Consider the following 20,000-nt stretch of genomic DNA (forward strand, 5'->3'; position numbering starts at 1 on the left):
GGAACATTAACTATCTGATATGGAACATTAACTATATGGAACATTAACTATATGGAACATTAACTATATGGAACATTAACTATATGGAACATTAACTATATGGAACATTAACTATCTGATATGGAACATTAACTATCTGATATGGAACATTAACTATATGGAACATTAACTATATGGAACATTAACTATATGGAACATTAACTATCTGATATGGAACATTAACTATCTGATATGGAACATTAACTATCTGGAACATTAACTATCTGCCATGGAACATTAACTATCTGGAACATTAACTATCTGATATGGAACATTAACTATCTGATATGGAACATTAACTATCTGATATGGAACATTAACTATCTATATGGAACATTAACTATATGGAACATTAACTATATGGAACATTAACTATATGGAACATTAACTATCTGATATGGAACATTAACTATCTGCCATGGAACATTAACTATCTGGAACATTAACTATCTGATATGGAACATTAACTATCTGGAACATTAACTATCTGGAACATTAACTATCTGGAACATTAACTATCTGCCATGGAACATTAACTATCTGGAACATTAACTATCTGGAACATTAACTATCTGCCATGGAACATTAACTATCTGGAACATTAACTATCTGCCATGGAACATTAACTATCTGGAACATTAACTATCTGATATGGAACATTAACTATCTAATATGGAACATTAACTACATGGAACATTAACTATCTGACATGGAACATTAACTATATGGAACATTAACTATATGGAACATTAACTATATGGAACATTAACTATCTGATATGGAACATTAACTATATGGAACATTAACTATATGGAACATTAACTATCTGCCATGGAACATTAACTATATGGAACATTAACTATATGGGACATTAACTATATGGGACATTAACTACCTGATATGGAACATTAACTATATGGAACATTAACTGTCTGATATGGAACATTAACTATCTGATATGGAACATTAACTATATGGAACATTAACTATCTGCCATGGAACATTAACTATCTGATATGGAACATTAACTATATGGAACATTAACTATCTGGAACATTAACTATCTGGAACATTAACTATATGGAACATTAACTATCTGATATGGAACATTAACTATCTGATATGGAACATTAACTATCTGGAACATTAACTATCTGGAACATTAACTATCTGGAACATTAACTATCTGCCATGGAACATTAACTATCTGGAACATTAACTATCTGGAACATTAACTATCTGCCATGGAACATTAACTATCTGGAACATTAACTATCTGCCATGGAACATTAACTATCTGGAACATTAACTATCTGATATGGAACATTAACTATCTAATATGGAACATTAACTACATGGAACATTAACTATCTGACATGGAACATTAACTACATGGAACATTAACTATCTGATATGGAACATTAACTATATGGAACATTAACTATATGGAACATTAACTATATGGAACATTAACTATCTGATATGGAACATTAACTATATGGAACATTAACTATATGGAACATTAACTATCTGCCATGGAACATTAACTATATGGAACATTAACTATATGGGACATTAACTATATGGGACATTAACTACCTGCCATGGAACATTAACTATATGGAACATTAACTGTCTGATATGGAACATTAACTATCTGATATGGAACATTAACTATATGGGACATTAACTATCTGCCATGGAACATTAACTATCTGATATGGAACATTAACTATATGGAACATTAACTATCTGGAACATTAACTATCTGGAACATTAACTATATGGAACATTAACTATCTGATATGGAACATTAACTATCTGATATGGAACATTAACTATCTGATATGGAACATTAACTATATGGGACATTAACTATCTGCCATGGAACATTAACTATCTGATATGGAACATTAACTATATGGAACATTAACTATCTGGAACATTAACTATATGGAACATTAACTATCTGGAACATTAACTATCTGCCATGGAACATTAACTATCTGGAACATTAACTATCTGCCATGGAACATTAACTATCTGATATGGAACATTAACTATCTGGAACATTAACTATCTGATATGGAACATTAACTATCTGGAACATTAACTATATGGAACATTAACTATCTGATATGGAACATTAACTATCTGGAACATTAACTATCTGGAACATTAACTATCTGGAACATTAACTAGCTGATATGGAACATTAACTATCTGGAACATTAACTATCTGGAACATTAACTATATGGAACATTAACTATCTGCCATGGAACATTAACTATCTGGAACATTAACTAGCTGATATGGAACATTAACTATCTGGAACATTAACTATCTGGAACATTAACTATATGGAACATTAACTAGCTGATATGGAACATTAACTATCTGATATGGAACATTAACTATCTGATATGGAACATTAACTATCTGATATGGAACATTAACTATATGGAACATTAACTATATGGAACATTAACTATCTGGAACATTAACTATCTGATATGGAACATTAACTATCTGATATGGAACATTAACTATATGGAACATTAACTATCTGATATGGAACATTAACTATATGGAACATTAACTATCTGATATGGAACATTAACTATCTGATATGGAACATTAACTATATGGAACATTAACTATCTGATATGGAACATTAACTATATGGAACATTAACTATCTGATATGGAACATTAACTATCTGATATGGAACATTAACTATATGGAACATTAAACTGATATGGAACATTAACTATATGGAACATTAACTATATGGAACATTAACTATCTGATATGGAACATTAACTATATGGAACATTAACTATCTGGAACATTAACTATCTGATATGGAACATTAACTATATGGAACATTAACTATATGGAACATTAACTATATGGAACATTAACTATCTGATATGGAACATTAACTATCTGATATGGAACATTAACTATCTGATATGGAACATTAACTATCTGATATGGAACATTAACTATCTGATATGGAACATTAACTATCTGATATGGAACATTAACTATCTGATATGGAACATTAACTATCTGATATGGAACATTAACTATATGGAACATTATCTGTCTGATATGGAACATTAACTATCTGATATGGAACATTAACTATCTGATATGGAACATTAACTATCTGGAACATTAACTATCTGATATGGAACATTAACTATCTGATATGGAACATTAACTATCTGATATGGAACATTAACTATCTGATATGGAACATTAACTATCTGGAACATTAACTATCTGATATGGAACATTAACTATCTGATATGGAACATTAACTATATGGAACATTAACTATCTGATATGGAACATTAACTATCTGATATGGAACATTAACTATATGGAACATTAACTATCTGATATGGAACATTAACTATATGGAACATTAACTATATGGAACATTAACTATCTGATATGGAACATTAACTATATGGAACATTAACTATCTGGAACATTAACTATCTGATATGGAACATTAACTATATGGAACATTAACTATCTGATATGGAACATTAACTATCTGATATGGAACATTAACTATCTGATATGGAACATTAACTATCTGATATGGAACATTAACTATCTGATATGGAACATTAACTATCTGATATGGAACATTAACTATCTGATATGGAACATTAACTATCTGATATGGAACATTAACTATATGGAACATTATCTGTCTGATATGGAACATTAACTATCTGATATGGAACATTAACTATCTGATATGGAACATTAACTATCTGGAACATTAACTATCTGATATGGAACATTAACTATCTGATATGGAACATTAACTATCTGATATGGAACATTAACTATCTGATATGGAACATTAACTATCTGGAACATTAACTATCTGATATGGAACATTAACTATCTGATATGGAACATTAACTATCTGATATGGAACATTAACTATCTGATATGGAACATTAACTATATGGAACATTAACTATCTGATATGGAACATTAACTATATGGAACATTAACTATCTGGAACATTAACTATCTGATATGTAGTGGTCCTGTGTAGCTCAGTTGGTAGAGCATGGCGCTTGTAACGCCAGGGTAGTGGGTTCGATCCCCGGGACCACCCATACGTAGAATGTATGCACACATGACTGTAAGTCGCTTTGGATAAAAGCGTCTGCTAAATGGCATATATTTATTATTATATATTATATATGGAACATTAACTATATGGAACATTAACTATATGGAACATTAACTATCTGATATGGAACATTAACTATCTGATATGGAACATTAACTATCTGATATGGAACATTAACTATCTGATATGGAACATTAACTATCTGATATGGAACATTAACTATCTGATATGGAACATTAACTATATGGAACATTAACTATCTGATATGGAACATTAACTATCTGGAACATTAACTATATGGAACATTAACTATATGGAACATTAACTATATGGAACATTAACTATATGGAACATTAACTATATGGAACATTAACTATATGGAACATTAACTATCTGGAACATTAACTATCTGATATGGAACATTAACTATCTGATATGGAACATTATCTATATGGAACATTATCTATATGGAACATTAACTATCTGATATGGAACATTAACTATATGGAACATTAACTATATGGAACATTATCTATATGGAACATTAACTATATGGAACATTAACTATATGGAACATTATCTATATGGAACATTAACTATATGGAACATTAACTATATGGAACATTAACTATCTGGAACATTAACTATCTGGAACATTAACTATATGGAACATTAACTATATGGAACATTAACTATCTGGAACATTAACTATCTGGAACATTAACTATATGGAACATTAACTATATGGAACATTAACTATATGGAACATTAACTATCTGGAACATTAACTATCTGGAACATTAACTATCTGGAACATTAACTATATGGAACATTAACTATATGGAACATTAACTATATGGAACATTAACTATCTGGAACATTAACTATATGGAACATTAACTATCTGGAACATTAACTATATGGAACATTAACTATCTGGAACATTAACTATCTGGAACATTAACAACATTAACTATATGGAACATTAACTATATGGAACATTAACTATATGGAACATTAACTATCTGATATGGAACATTAACTATATGGAACATTAACTATCTGATATGGAACATTAACTATATGGAACATTAACTATATGGAACATTAACTATATGGAACATTAACTATATGGAACATTAACTATCTGATATGGAACATTAACTATCTGGAACATTAACTATCTGATATGGAACATTAACTATCTGATATGGAACATTAACTATATGGAACATTAACTATCTGATATGGAACATTAACTATCTGGAACATTAACTATCTGATATGGAACATTAACTATCTGATATGGAACATTAACTATCTGATATGGAACATTAACTATCTGGAACATTAACTATCTGATATGGAACATTAACTATATGGAACATTAACTATCTGATATGGAACATTAACTATCTGATATGGAACATTAACTATATGGAACATTAACTATATGGAACATTAACTATATGGAACATTAACTATATGGAACATTAACTATCTGATATGGAACATTAACTATCTGATATGGAACATTAACTATCTGATATGGAACATTAACTATCTGATATGGAACATTAACTATCTGATATGGAACAATAACTATCTGATATGGAACATTAACTATATGGAACATTAACTATCTGATATGGAACATTAACTATCTGGAACATTAACTATATGGAACATTAACTATATGGAACATTAACTATATGGAACATTAACTATCTGATATGGAACATTAACTATATGGAACATTAACTATATGGAACATTAACTATATGGAACATTAACTATATGGAACATTAACTATATGGAACATTAACTATATGGAACATTAACTATCTGATATGGAACATTAACTATATGGAACATTAACTATATGGAACATTAACTATATGGAACATTAACTATCTGATATGGAACATTAACTATCTGATATGGAACATTAACTATCTGATATGGAACATTAACTATATGGAACATTAACTATATGGAACATTAACTATATGGAACATTAACTATATGGAACATTAACTATATGGAACATTAACTATATGGAACATTAACTATATGGAACATTAACTATATGGAACATTAACTATATGGAACATTAACTATCTGATATGGAACATTAACTATCTGGAACATTAACTATCTGGAACATTAACTATCTGGAACATTAACTAGCTGATATGGAACATTAACTATCTGGAACATTAACTATCTGGAACATTAACTATATGGAACATTAACTATCTGCCATGGAACATTAACTATCTGGAACATTAACTAGCTGATATGGAACATTAACTATCTGGAACATTAACTATCTGGAACATTAACTATATGGAACATTAACTAGCTGATATGGAACATTAACTATCTGATATGGAACATTAACTATCTGATATGGAACATTAACTATCTGATATGGAACATTAACTATATGGAACATTAACTATATGGAACATTAACTATCTGGAACATTAACTATCTGATATGGAACATTAACTATCTGATATGGAACATTAACTATATGGAACATTAACTATCTGATATGGAACATTAACTATATGGAACATTAACTATCTGATATGGAACATTAACTATCTGATATGGAACATTAACTATATGGAACATTAACTATCTGATATGGAACATTAACTATATGGAACATTAACTATCTGATATGGAACATTAACTATCTGATATGGAACATTAACTATATGGAACATTAACTGTCTGATATGGAACATTAACTATATGGAACATTAACTATATGGAACATTAACTATCTGATATGGAACATTAACTATATGGAACATTAACTATCTGGAACATTAACTATCTGATATGGAACATTAACTATATGGAACATTAACTATATGGAACATTAACTATATGGAACATTAACTATCTGATATGGAACATTAACTATCTGATATGGAACATTAACTATCTGATATGGAACATTAACTATCTGATATGGAACATTAACTATCTGATATGGAACATTAACTATCTGATATGGAACATTAACTATCTGATATGGAACATTAACTATATGGAACATTATCTGTCTGATATGGAACATTAACTATCTGATATGGAACATTAACTATCTGATATGGAACATTAACTATCTGGAACATTAACTATCTGATATGGAACATTAACTATCTGATATGGAACATTAACTATCTGATATGGAACATTAACTATCTGATATGGAACATTAACTATCTGGAACATTAACTATCTGATATGGAACATTAACTATCTGATATGGAACATTAACTATCTGATATGGAACATTAACTATCTGATATGGAACATTAACTATCTGATATGGAACATTAACTATCTGGAACATTAACTATCTGATATGGAACATTAACTATCTGATATGGAACATTAACTATCTGATATGGAACATTAACTATCTGATATGGAACATTAACTATATGGAACATTAACTATCTGATATGGAACATTAACTATATGGAACATTAACTATCTGGAACATTAACTATCTGATATGGAACATTAACTATATGGAACATTAACTATATGGAACATTAACTATCTGATATGGAACATTAACTATCTGATATGGAACATTAACTATCTGATATGGAACATTAACTATCTGATATGGAACATTAACTATCTGATATGGAACATTAACTATCTGATATGGAACATTAACTATATGGAACATTAACTATCTGATATGGAACATTAACTATCTGGAACATTAACTATATGGAACATTAACTATATGGAACATTAACTATATGGAACATTAACTATATGGAACATTAACTATATGGAACATTAACTATATGGAACATTAACTATATGGAACATTAACTATATGGAACATTAACTATCTGATATGGAACATTAACTATCTGATATGGAACATTAACTATATGGAACATTATCTATATGGAACATTATCTATATGGAACATTAACTATCTGATATGGAACATTAACTATATGGAACATTAACTATATGGAACATTATCTATATGGAACATTAACTATATGGAACATTAACTATATGGAACATTATCTATATGGAACATTAACTATATGGAACATTAACTATCTGGAACATTAACTATCTGGAACATTAACTATATGGAACATTAACTATATGGAACATTAACTATCTGGAACATTAACTATCTGGAACATTAACTATATGGAACATTAACTATATGGAACATTAACTATATGGAACATTAACTATCTGGAACATTAACTATCTGGAACATTAACTATCTGGAACATTAACTATATGGAACATTAACTATATGGAACATTAACTATATGGAACATTAACTATCTGGAACATTAACTATATGGAACATTAACTATCTGGAACATTAACTATATGGAACATTAACTATCTGGAACATTAACTATCTGGAACATTAACTATCTGGAACATTAACTATCTGGAACATTAACTATATGGAACATTAACTATATGGAACATTAACTATATGGAACATTAACTATCTGATATGGAACATTAACTATATGGAAAATTAACTATCTGATATGGAACATTAACTATATGGAACATTAACTATATGGAACATTAACTATATGGAACATTAACTATATGGAACTTTTACTATATGGAACATTAACTATCTGATATGGAACATTAACTATCTGGAACATTAACTATCTGATATGGAACATTAACTATCTGATATGGAACATTAACTATATGGAACATTAACTATCTGATATGGAACATTAACTATCTGGAACATTAACTATCTGATATGGAACATTAACTATCTGATATGGAACATTAACTATCTGATATGGAACATTAACTATCTGGAACATTAACTATCTGATATGGAACATTAACTATATGGAACATTAACTATCTGATATGGAACATTAACTATCTGATATGGAACATTAACTATATGGAACATTAACTATATGGAACATTAACTATATGGAACATTAACTATATGGAACATTAACTATCTGATATGGAACATTAACTATCTGATATGGAACATTAACTATCTGATATGGAACATTAACTATCTGATATGGAACATTAACTATCTGATATGGAACAATAACTATCTGATATGGAACATTAACTATATGGAACATTAACTATCTGATATGGAACATTAACTATCTGGAACATTAACTATATGGAACATTAACTATATGGAACATTAACTATATGGAACATTAACTATCTGATATGGAACATTAACTATATGGAACATTAACTATATGGAACATTAACTATATGGAACATTAACTATATGGAACATTAACTATATGGAACATTAACTATCTGATATGGAACATTAACTATATGGAACATTAACTATATGGAACATTAACTATATGGAACATTAACTATCTGATATGGAACATTAACTATCTGATATGGAACATTAACTATCTGATATGGAACATTAACTATATGGAACATTAACTATATGGAACATTAACTATATGGAACATTAACTATATGGAACATTAACTATATGGAACATTAACTATATGGAACATTAACTATCTGATATGGAACATTAACTATATGGAACATTAACTATCTGATATGGAACATTAACTATCTGATATGGAACATTAACTATCTGATATGGAACATTAACTATATGGAACATTAACTATATGGAACATTAACTATATGGAACATTAACTATATGGAACATTAACTATCTGATATGGAACATTAACTATATGGAACATTAACTATCTGGAACATTAACTATATGGAACATTAACTATATGGAACATTAACTATCTGATATGGAACATTAACTATCTGATATGGAACATTAATCTTCATAATGTTGAACTAGGTTTGTTGTGAGGACGCCCTCTACTAAATCCTCTTTCAGAACTAGGTTTGTTGTGAGGACGCCCTCTACTAAATCCTCTTTCAGAACTAGGTTTGTTGTGAGGACGCCCTCTACTAAATCCTCTTTCAGAACTAGGTTTGTTGTGAGGACGCCCTCTACTAAATCCTCTTTCAGAACTAGGTTTGTTGTGAGGACGCCCTCTACTAAATCCTCTTTCAGAACTAGGTTTGTTGTGAGGACGCCCTCTACTAAATCCTCTTTCAGAACTAGGTTTCAGAACTAGGTTTACAGAGGGTTGTGAGGACGCCCTCTACTAAATCCTCTTTTTCAGAACTACTAAATCCTCTTTTTGTTGTGAGGACGCCCTCTACTAAATCCTCTTTCAGAACTAAATCCTCTTTCAGAACTAGGTTTGTTGTGAGGACGCCCTCTACTAAATCTCTCTAGGTTTTCAGAACTAGGTTTGTTGTGAGGACGCCCTCTACTAAATCCTCTTTCAGAACTAGGTTTGTTGTGAGGACGCCCTCTACTAAATCCTCTTTCAGAACTAGGTTTGTTGTGAGGACGCCCTCTACTAAATCCTCTTTCAGAACTAGGTTTGTTGTGAGGACGCCCTCTACTAAATCCTCTTTCAGAACTAGGTTTGTTGTGAGGACGCCCTCTACTAAATCCTCTTTCAGAACTAGGTTTGTTGTGAGGACGCCCTCTACTAAATCCTCTTTCAGAACTAGGTTTGTTGTGAGGACGCCCTCTTAAATCCTCTTTCAGAACTAGGTTTGTTGTGAGGACGCCCTCTACTAAATCCTCTTTCAGAACTAGGTTTGTTGTGAGGACGCCCTCTACTAAATCCTCTTTCAGAACTAGGTTTGTTGTGAGGACGCCCTCTACTAAATCCTCTTTCAGAACTAGGTTTGTTGTGAGGACGCCCTCTACTAAATCCTCTTTCAGAACTAGGTTTGTTGTGAGGACGCCCTCCTCTTTCAGAACTAAATGAGGACGCCCCTCTAAATTTCAGAACTAGGTTTGTTGTGAGGACGCCCTCTACTAAATCCTCTTTCAGAACTAGGTTTGTTGTGAGGACGCCCTCTACTAAATCCTCTTTCAGAACTAGGTTTGTTGTGAGGACGCCCTCTACTAAATCCTCTTTCAGAACTAGGTTTGTTGTGAGGACGCCCTCTACTAAATCCTCTTTCAGAACTAGGTTTGTTGTGAGGACGCCCTCTACTAAATCCTCTTTCAGAACTAGGTTTGTTGTGAGGACGCCCTCTACTAAATCCTCTTTCAGAACTAGGTTTGTTGTGAGGACGCCCTCTACTAAATCCTCTTTCAGAACTAGGTTTGTTGTGAGGACGCCCTCTACTAAATCCTCTTTCAGAACTAGGTTTGTTGTGAGGACGCCCTCTACTAAATCCTCTTTCAGAACTAGGTTTGTTGTGAGGACGCCCTCCCTCTCAGAACTAAATCCTCTTTCAGAACTAGGTTTGTTGTGAGGACGCCCTCTACTAAATCCTCTTTCAGAACTAGGTTTGTTGTGAGGACGCCCTCTACTAAATCCTCTTTCAGAACTAGGTTTGTTGTGAGGACGCCCTCTACTAAATCCTCTTTCAGAACTAGGTTTGTTGTGAGGACGCCCTCTACTAAATCCTCTTTCAGAACTAAATCCTCTTTCAGAACTAGGTTTGTTGTGAGGACGCCCTCTACTAAATCCTCTTTCAGAACTAGGTTTGTTGTGAGGACGCCCTCTACTAAATCCTCTTTCAGAACTAGGTTTGTTGTGAGGACGCCCTCTACTAAATCTTCTTTCAGAACTAGGTTTGTTGTGAGGACGCCCTCTACTAAATCCTCTTTCAGAACTAGGTTTGTTGTGAGGACGCCCTCTACTAAATCCTCTTTCAGAACTAGGTTTGCTGATATCGATCTGACAAGTCCCAAAGTGTACCCTGTTTCTGGTGCATGTATTTAATAATACTTGTTTGCTACAACATTTTTCGAAATAAAGTTCAACTCTGTATTCCTTTTTGTGTGGATGTTCTCTCAGGTATAAAGGTGATAAGTTGATCAGCCGTCGTCCAGAGTTCAACAGGATGCGTCTCCATCAGCACTATAACTTAGAGATCAGAGACGTTCACCCTGAGGATGCTGGGAACTACACCGTCGTCCTCAAGAACAACGCGGCCTTGCTGGAGAGGAGACTCACCATCATTCTCATTGTCAACGGTAACCATCACCACAACCATCACACTCATCAACGGTAATCATCACCATAACCATCACACTCATCAACGGTAACCATCACCATAACCATCACACTCATCGTCAACGGTAACTATCACCACAACCATCACACTCATTGTCAACGGTAACCATCACCATAACCATCATTTTCATTGTCAACGGTAACCATCACCATAACCATAACATCACACTCATCGTCAACTGTAACCATCACCATAACACCACACTCATCGTCAATGGTAACCATCACCACAACCATCACACTCATTGTCAACGGTAACTATCACCACAACCATCACACTCATGGTCAACGGTAACCATCACCATAACACCACACTCATCGTCAACGGTAACCATCACCATAACACCACACTCATCGTCAACGGTAACTATCACCATAACCATCACACTCATCGTCAATGGTAACTATCACCACAACCATCACACTCATCGTCAACGGTAACCATCACCATAACACCACACTCATCGTCAATGGTAACTATAACCATAACCATCACACTCATTGTCAACGGTAATCATCACCACAACCATCATTCTCATTGTCAACGGTAACTATGACCATAACCATCACACTCTCAGCGTGTAGTTGAACACTCTCAGTGGTGTAGTTGAACACTCTCAGCGTGTAGTTGAACACTCTCAGCGTGTAGTTGAACACTCTCAGCGTGTAGTTGAACACTCTCAGTGGTGTAGTTGAACACTCTCAGTGGTGTAGTTGAACACTCTCAGTGGTGTAGTTGAACCCACACTCTCAGCGTGTAGTTGAACACTCTCAGTGGTGTAGTTGAACCCACACTCTCAGTGGTGTAGTTGAACCCACACTCTCAGTGGTGTAGTTGAACCCACACTCTCAGTGGTGTAGTTGAACACTCTCAGTGGTGTAGTTGAACACTCTCAGTGGTGTAGGTGAACACTCTCAGTGGTGTAGTTGAACACACACTCTCAGTGGTGTAGGTGAACACTCAGTGGTGTAGTTGAACACTCTCAGTGGTGTAGGTGAACACTCTCAGTGGTGTAGGTGAACACTCTCAGTGGTGTAGGTGAACACTCTCAGTGGTGTAGTTGAACACTCTCAGTGGTGTAGTTGAACACTCTCAGTGGTGTAGTTGAACACTCTCAGTGGTGTAGTTGAACACTCTCAGTGGTGTAGTTGAACACTCTCAGCGGTGTAGTTGAACACTCTCAGCGGTGTAGTTGAACACTCTCAGTGGTGTAGGTGAACACTCTCAGTGGTGTAGTTGAACACTCTCAGCGGTGTAGTTGAACACTCTCAGCGGCGTAGGTGAACACACACTCTCAACGGTGTAGTTGAGCCCACACTCACACCGGCATAGTTGAACACTCTCGGTGGTGTAGTTGAACTGAGTGTGATTTATTTTGCCAGTACAATAAAACCAGCCTCAAGATGAATCAGGTATTTGTAAATGTTAGATGTACAGAAAAGTTTGGACACACCTACTCATTCAAGGGGTTTTCCAAGAGTGTGCAAAGCTGTCATCAAGGCATAGGGTGGCTACTTATAAACATATTTTGATTTGTTTAACACTTTTTTTGGTTACTACATGATTCCATATGTGTTATTTAATCGTTTTAATGTCTTCACTATTATTTTTTTTTAAACTGTTGAATGGGAAGGTGTGTCCAAACTTTTGACTGGTACTGTATGTATTTGAAGTCTGATACTCTGATTAGAGTCTCCCTCGTCACTCTACCTTCCCCTTCCCTCCCCTTCCTCCACTTCATTCTCCCCTCTCCTCGTCGCTTTACCCCCCCCCTCCCTCAGTTCCCCCTCAGATCCATGAGAAGGAAATAGCGGCACCATCTAGCCCATATCGCCGTGGCAGCAGCCAGACCCTCACCTGTACAGGGTACGGACGTCCCGCCCCCAATATCACCTGGCAGTGGAGGAGATGGAGCCCCTGTGGCCTCAACAGCACTCACCGCATGTAAGAACACACACCTGTATATACAGTACACACACCTGTATATACAGTACACACACCTGTATATACAGTACACACACCTGTATATACAGTATACAAACCTGTATATACAGTACACACACCTGTATATACAGTATACACACCTGTATATACAGTACACACACCTGTATATACAGTACACACACCTGTATATACAGTACACACAACTGTATATACAGTACACACACCTGTATATACAGTACACACACCTGTATATACAGTACACACACCTGTATATACAGTACACACACCTGTATATACAGTACACACACCATCCTGAGAGAATTACCCACAACCCATCCTGAGAGAATTACCCACAACCCATCCTGAGAGAATTACCCACAACCCATCCTGAGAGAATTACACACAACCCATCCTGAGAGAATTACCCACAACCCATCCTGAGAGAATTACACACAACCCATCCTGAGAGAATTACACCCATCCATCCTGAGAGAATTACCCACAACCCATCCTGAGAGAATTACCCACAACCCATCCTGAGAGAATTACACCCACCCATCCTGAGAGAATTACCCACAACCCATCCTGAGAGAATTACACACAACCCATCCTGAGAGAATTACACACAACCCATCCTGAGAGAATTCACCCACCCATCCTGAGAGAATTACCCACAACCCATCCTGAGAGAATTACCCACAACCCATCCTGAGAGAATTACACACAACCCATCCTGAGAGAATTACACACAACCCATCCTGAGAGAATTACACCCACCCATCCTGAGAGAATTACACACAACCCAGCCTGAGAGAATTACACAACCCATCCAGCCTGAGAGAATTACCCACAACCCATCCTGAGAGAATTACACACAACCCATCCTGAGAGAATTACACACAACCCATCCTGAGAGAATTACACACAACCCATCCTGAGAGAATTACCCACAACCCATCCTGAGAGAATTACCCACAACCCATCCTGAGAGAATTACCCACAACCCATCCTGAGAGAATTACCCACAACCCATCCTGAGAGAATTACCCACAACCCATCCTGAGAGAATTACCCACAACCCATCCTGAGAGAATTACACACAACCCATCCTGAGAGAATTACCCACAACCCATCCTGAGAGAATTACCCACAACCCATCCTGAGAGAATTACCCACAACCCATCCTGAGAGAATTACCCACAACCCATCCTGAGAGAATTACCCACAACCCATCCTGAGAGAATTACACCCACCCAGCCTGAGAGAATTACACCCACCCAGCCTGAGAGAATTACACACAACTGAGCCTGAGAACAGTAGAACATCAGTCAGTAGAACAGTAGTAACATCAGCCAGTAGAACAGTAGTAACATCAGCCAGTAGAACAGTAGTAACATCAGCCAGTAGATAGTAGAACAGTAGTAACATCAGCCAGTAGAACAGTAGAACATCAGTCAGTAGAACAGTAGAACATCAGCCAGTAGAACAGTAGTAACATCAGCCAGTAGAATAGTAGTAACATCAGCCAGTAGATAGTAGAACAGTAGTAACATCAGCCAGTAGAACACTAGTAACATCAGCCAGTAGAACATGAGTAACATCAGCCAGTAGAACAGTAGAACATCAGTCAGTAGAACAGTAGTAACATCAGCCAGTAGAACAGTAGTAACATCAGCCAGTAGAACAGTAGTAACATCAGCCAGTAGAACAGTAGTAACATCAGCCAGTAGAACAGTAGTAACATCAGCCAGTAGAACAGTAGAACATCAGTCAGTAGAACAGTAGAACATCAGCCAGTAGAACAGTAGTAACATCAGCCAGTAGATAGTAGAACAGTAGTAACATCAGCCAGTAGAACATCAGTCAGTAGAACAGTAGAACATCAGTCAGTAGAACAGTAGAACATCAGTCAGTAGAACAGTAGAACATCAGCCAGTAGAACATCAACCAGTAGAACATCAGCCAGTAGAACAGGAGAACATCAGTCAGTAGAACAGTAGAACATCAGTCAGTAGAACAGTAGAACATCAGCCAGTAGACAGTAGAACATCAGCCAGTAGACAGTAGAACATCAGCCAGTAGAACAGTAGAACATCAGCCAGTAGACAGTAGAACATCAGTCAGTAGAACAGTAGAACATCAGCCAGTAGATAGTAGAACATCAGCCAGTAGATAGTAGAACGTCAGCCAGTAGACGTTAGAACATCAGCCAGTAGACAGTAGAACATCAGCCAGTAGAACATCACCCAGTAGAACAGTAGAACATCAGCCAGTAGACAGTAGAACATCAGCCAGGAGAACAGTAGAACATCAGCCAGTAGAACAGTAGAACATCAGCCAGTAGAACAGTAGTAACATCAGCCAGTAGAACAGTAGTAACATCAGCCAGTAGAACATTAGTAACATCAGCCAGTAGAACAGTAGAACATCAGCCAGTAGAACAGTAGAACATCAGTCAGTAGAACATCAGCCAGTAGAACAAATTGTTTCACCTTTACAAATCTGTCAATCAATGAACCCTAAAAGCATTGGTCTAAAGTAGTGCACTATATAGGGAATAGGGTGCCACCCCTGGTCTAAAGTAGTGCACTATATAGGGAATAGGGTGCCACCCCTGGTCTAAAGTAGTGTACTATATAGGGAATAGGGTGCCACCCCTGGTCTAAAGTAGTGTACTATATAGGGAATAGGGTGCCACCCCTGGTCTAAAGTAGTGCACTATATAGGGAATAGGGTGCCACCCCTGGTCTAAAGTAGTTTACTATATAGGGAATAGGGTGCCACCCCTGGTCTAAAGTAGTGTACTATATAGGGAATAGGGTGCCACCCCTGGTCTAAAGTAGTGTACTATATAGGGAATAGGGTGCCACCCCTGGTCTAAAGTAGTGCACTATATAGGGGATAGGGTGCCACCCCTGGTCTAAAGTAGTGCACTATATAGGGGATAGGGTGCCTACGGGCCGTGGTGAAAGACTATGTTGTTGTGTTTTGTGTTTTGTAGGAGTCGGAGGGATCGTAAAGGGCGTAGCGACAGCGTCTCAGACTGTCAGAACTGGCAGGACCTGGACTCACAGAACACCGTTAATAAAATAGAAAACATCGAGACGTCAGTCGAAGTGGTGGACGGGAGGCAGAAGGTTGGTTCTCACTCCCTTAAACAAAAGTCTACACCATTTAACAATACTACAAATGTTATCTGAATGCTATCTGAATGCTATCTGAATGCTATCTGAATGCTATCTGAATGCTATCTGAATGCTATCTGAATGCTATCTGAATGCTATCTGAATGCTATCTGAATGCTATCTGAATGCTATCTGAACGCTATCTGAATGCTATCTGAATGCTATCTGAATGCTATCTGAATGCTATCTGAATGTTATCTGAATGCTATCTGAATGCTATCTGAATGCTATCTGAATGCTATCTGAATGCTATCTGAATGCTATCTGAATGCTATCTGAATGCTATCTGAATGCTATCTGAACGCTATCTGAATGCTATCTGAATGCTATCTGAATGCTATCTGAACGCTATCTGAACGTTATCTGAATGTTTAATCATTCAGCTTTAGTCCATTATTTTATCATTGTGATCAAGTACCTCTTAGATCTCTCACAGTACTGACATTTCAACATTTTCCTGAGAACCAATGTTATCAGAATGTTATCTAAACGTTCTCTGACTGGTCTCTGAACGTTATCTGAACGTTATCTAAACGTTCTCTGTCTGGTCTCTGAACGTTATCTGAACGTTCTCTGACTGTTCTCTGAACGTTATCTGAACGTTCTCTGAATGTTCTCTGAGCGTTATATGAACGTTCTCTGACTGTTCTCTGAACGTTATCCAAATATTGAATCATGACCATGTTATTAAATTATTGTAGGCTATCATCTTGGCCATGTTCTGTTATAATCTCCACCCGGCACAGCCAGAAGAGGACTGGCCACCCCTCATAGCCTGGTTTCACCTAGTGTCCGTAATAGTGAACTGGAGCGTTTTCACCCAGTGTCCCCTAACCCTGAACTGGAGCGTTTTCACCTAGTGTCCCTAATAGTGAACTGGATCATTTTCACCCAGTGTCCCTAATAGTGAACTGGAGCGTTTTCACCTAGTGTCCCTAATAGTGAACTGGATCATTTTCACCTAGTGTCCCTAATAGTGAACTGGAGCGTTTTCACCTAGTGTCCCTAATAGTGAAGTGGAGCGTTTTCACCTAGTGTCCCTAATAGTGAACTGGAGCGTTTTCACCTAGTGTCCCTAATAGTGAACTGGATCATTTTCACCTAGTGTCCCTAATAGTGAACTGGAGCGTTTTCACCTAGTGTCCCTAATAGTGAACTGGAGTGTTTTCACCTAGTGTCCCTAATAGTGAACTGGAGCGTTTTCACCTAGTGTCCCTAATAGTGAACTGGAGCGTTTTCACCTAGTGTCCCTAATAGTGAACTGGAGTGTTTTCACCCAGTGTCCCTAATAGTGAACTGGAGCGTTTTCACCCAGTGTCCCTAACCCTGAACTGGAGAGTTTTCACCTAGTGTCCCTAATCGTGAACTGGAGCGTTTTCACCTAGTGTCCCTGAACTGGAGAGTTTTCACCTAGTGTGAACTGGAGCGTTTTCACCTAGTGTCCCTAATAGTGAACTGGAGCGTTTTCACCTAGTGTCCCTAACCCTGAGCTGGAGCGTTTTCACCTAGTGTCCCTAATAGTGAACTGGAGCGTTTTCACCTAGTGTCCCTAATAGTGAACTGGAGCGTTTTCACCTAGTGTCCCTAATAGTGAACTGGAGCGTTTTCACCTAGTGTCCCTAATAGTGAACTGTATTGAATACAACAGTATTTGTCAATCAGAGAGAAGAGAGGTTAAGTGTTCCGTTTCCACACCAGAAATATTTTGAACCCTCTTCCTGAGCACACTTCCTGAGGAAAATGGGAATAAACACACACACACACACACACGCACGCACCCACGCACGCACGCACGCACGCACGCACGCACGCACGCACACACACACACACACATAAACACACACATATACACACACACACACACAGACTAACGGACACTCACACACAAATGCAAACGCACACACAGCAAATGTCCTCTTGTGGGTCACACCTGTGAGGTCAGTTCCTGTTGTGGGTCACACCTGTGAGGTCAGTTCCTGTTGTGGGTCACACCTGTGAGGTCAGTTCCTGTTGTGAGGGAGTGGCAGGCGTGGCAGAGGAAAGGTTTGAGTCAACTTCTATAGAAGAGACCGTGTTCTCATCAACCAGCAGAACACAGCCACACCAGGACAACAAGAGACAGAGTAGCATGGAATCAACCAGGACAAGAAGAGACAGAGTAGCATGGAAACAACCAGGACAACCAGGACAACAAGAGACAGAGTAGCATGGAATCAACCAGGACAAGAAGAGACAGAGTAGCATGGAATCAACCAGGACAACAAGAGACAGAGTAGCATGGAAACAACCAGGACAAGAAGAGACAGAGTAGCATGGAAACAACCAGGACAACCAGAGTAGCATGGAAACAACCAGGACAACCAGAGTAGCATGGAAACAACCAAGACAACCAGAGTAGCATGGAATCAACCAGGACAAGAAGAGACAGAGTAGCATGGAAACAACCAGGACAAGAAGAGACAGAGTAGCATGGAATCAACCAGGACAACCAGAGTAGCATGGAAACAACCAG

At 36.4% G+C, this 20,000-nt stretch overlaps 1 protein-coding gene across 3 annotated transcripts in view; it reads left to right on the forward strand.

The window, feature by feature from the left end:
• Positions 1–20,000, forward strand: part of LOC124011396 (vascular endothelial growth factor receptor 3-like) — a 220,323-nt gene that overhangs the window by 147,964 nt on the left and 52,359 nt on the right. For all 3 annotated transcript variants that reach the window (XM_046324723.1, XM_046324722.1, XM_046324724.1), the window contains exons 9-11: positions 12,140–12,318; positions 14,141–14,303; positions 17,305–17,440. In XM_046324723.1, the coding sequence (XP_046180679.1) occupies positions 12,140–12,318; positions 14,141–14,303; positions 17,305–17,440 (478 nt within the window). The remainder of the gene's footprint in view (positions 1–12,139; positions 12,319–14,140; positions 14,304–17,304; positions 17,441–20,000) is intronic.

The sequence above is a fragment of the Oncorhynchus gorbuscha genome, linkage group LG23 (assembly GCF_021184085.1).
Source record: "Oncorhynchus gorbuscha isolate QuinsamMale2020 ecotype Even-year linkage group LG23, OgorEven_v1.0, whole genome shotgun sequence".
Classification (NCBI taxonomy): domain Eukaryota; kingdom Metazoa; phylum Chordata; class Actinopteri; order Salmoniformes; family Salmonidae; genus Oncorhynchus; species Oncorhynchus gorbuscha.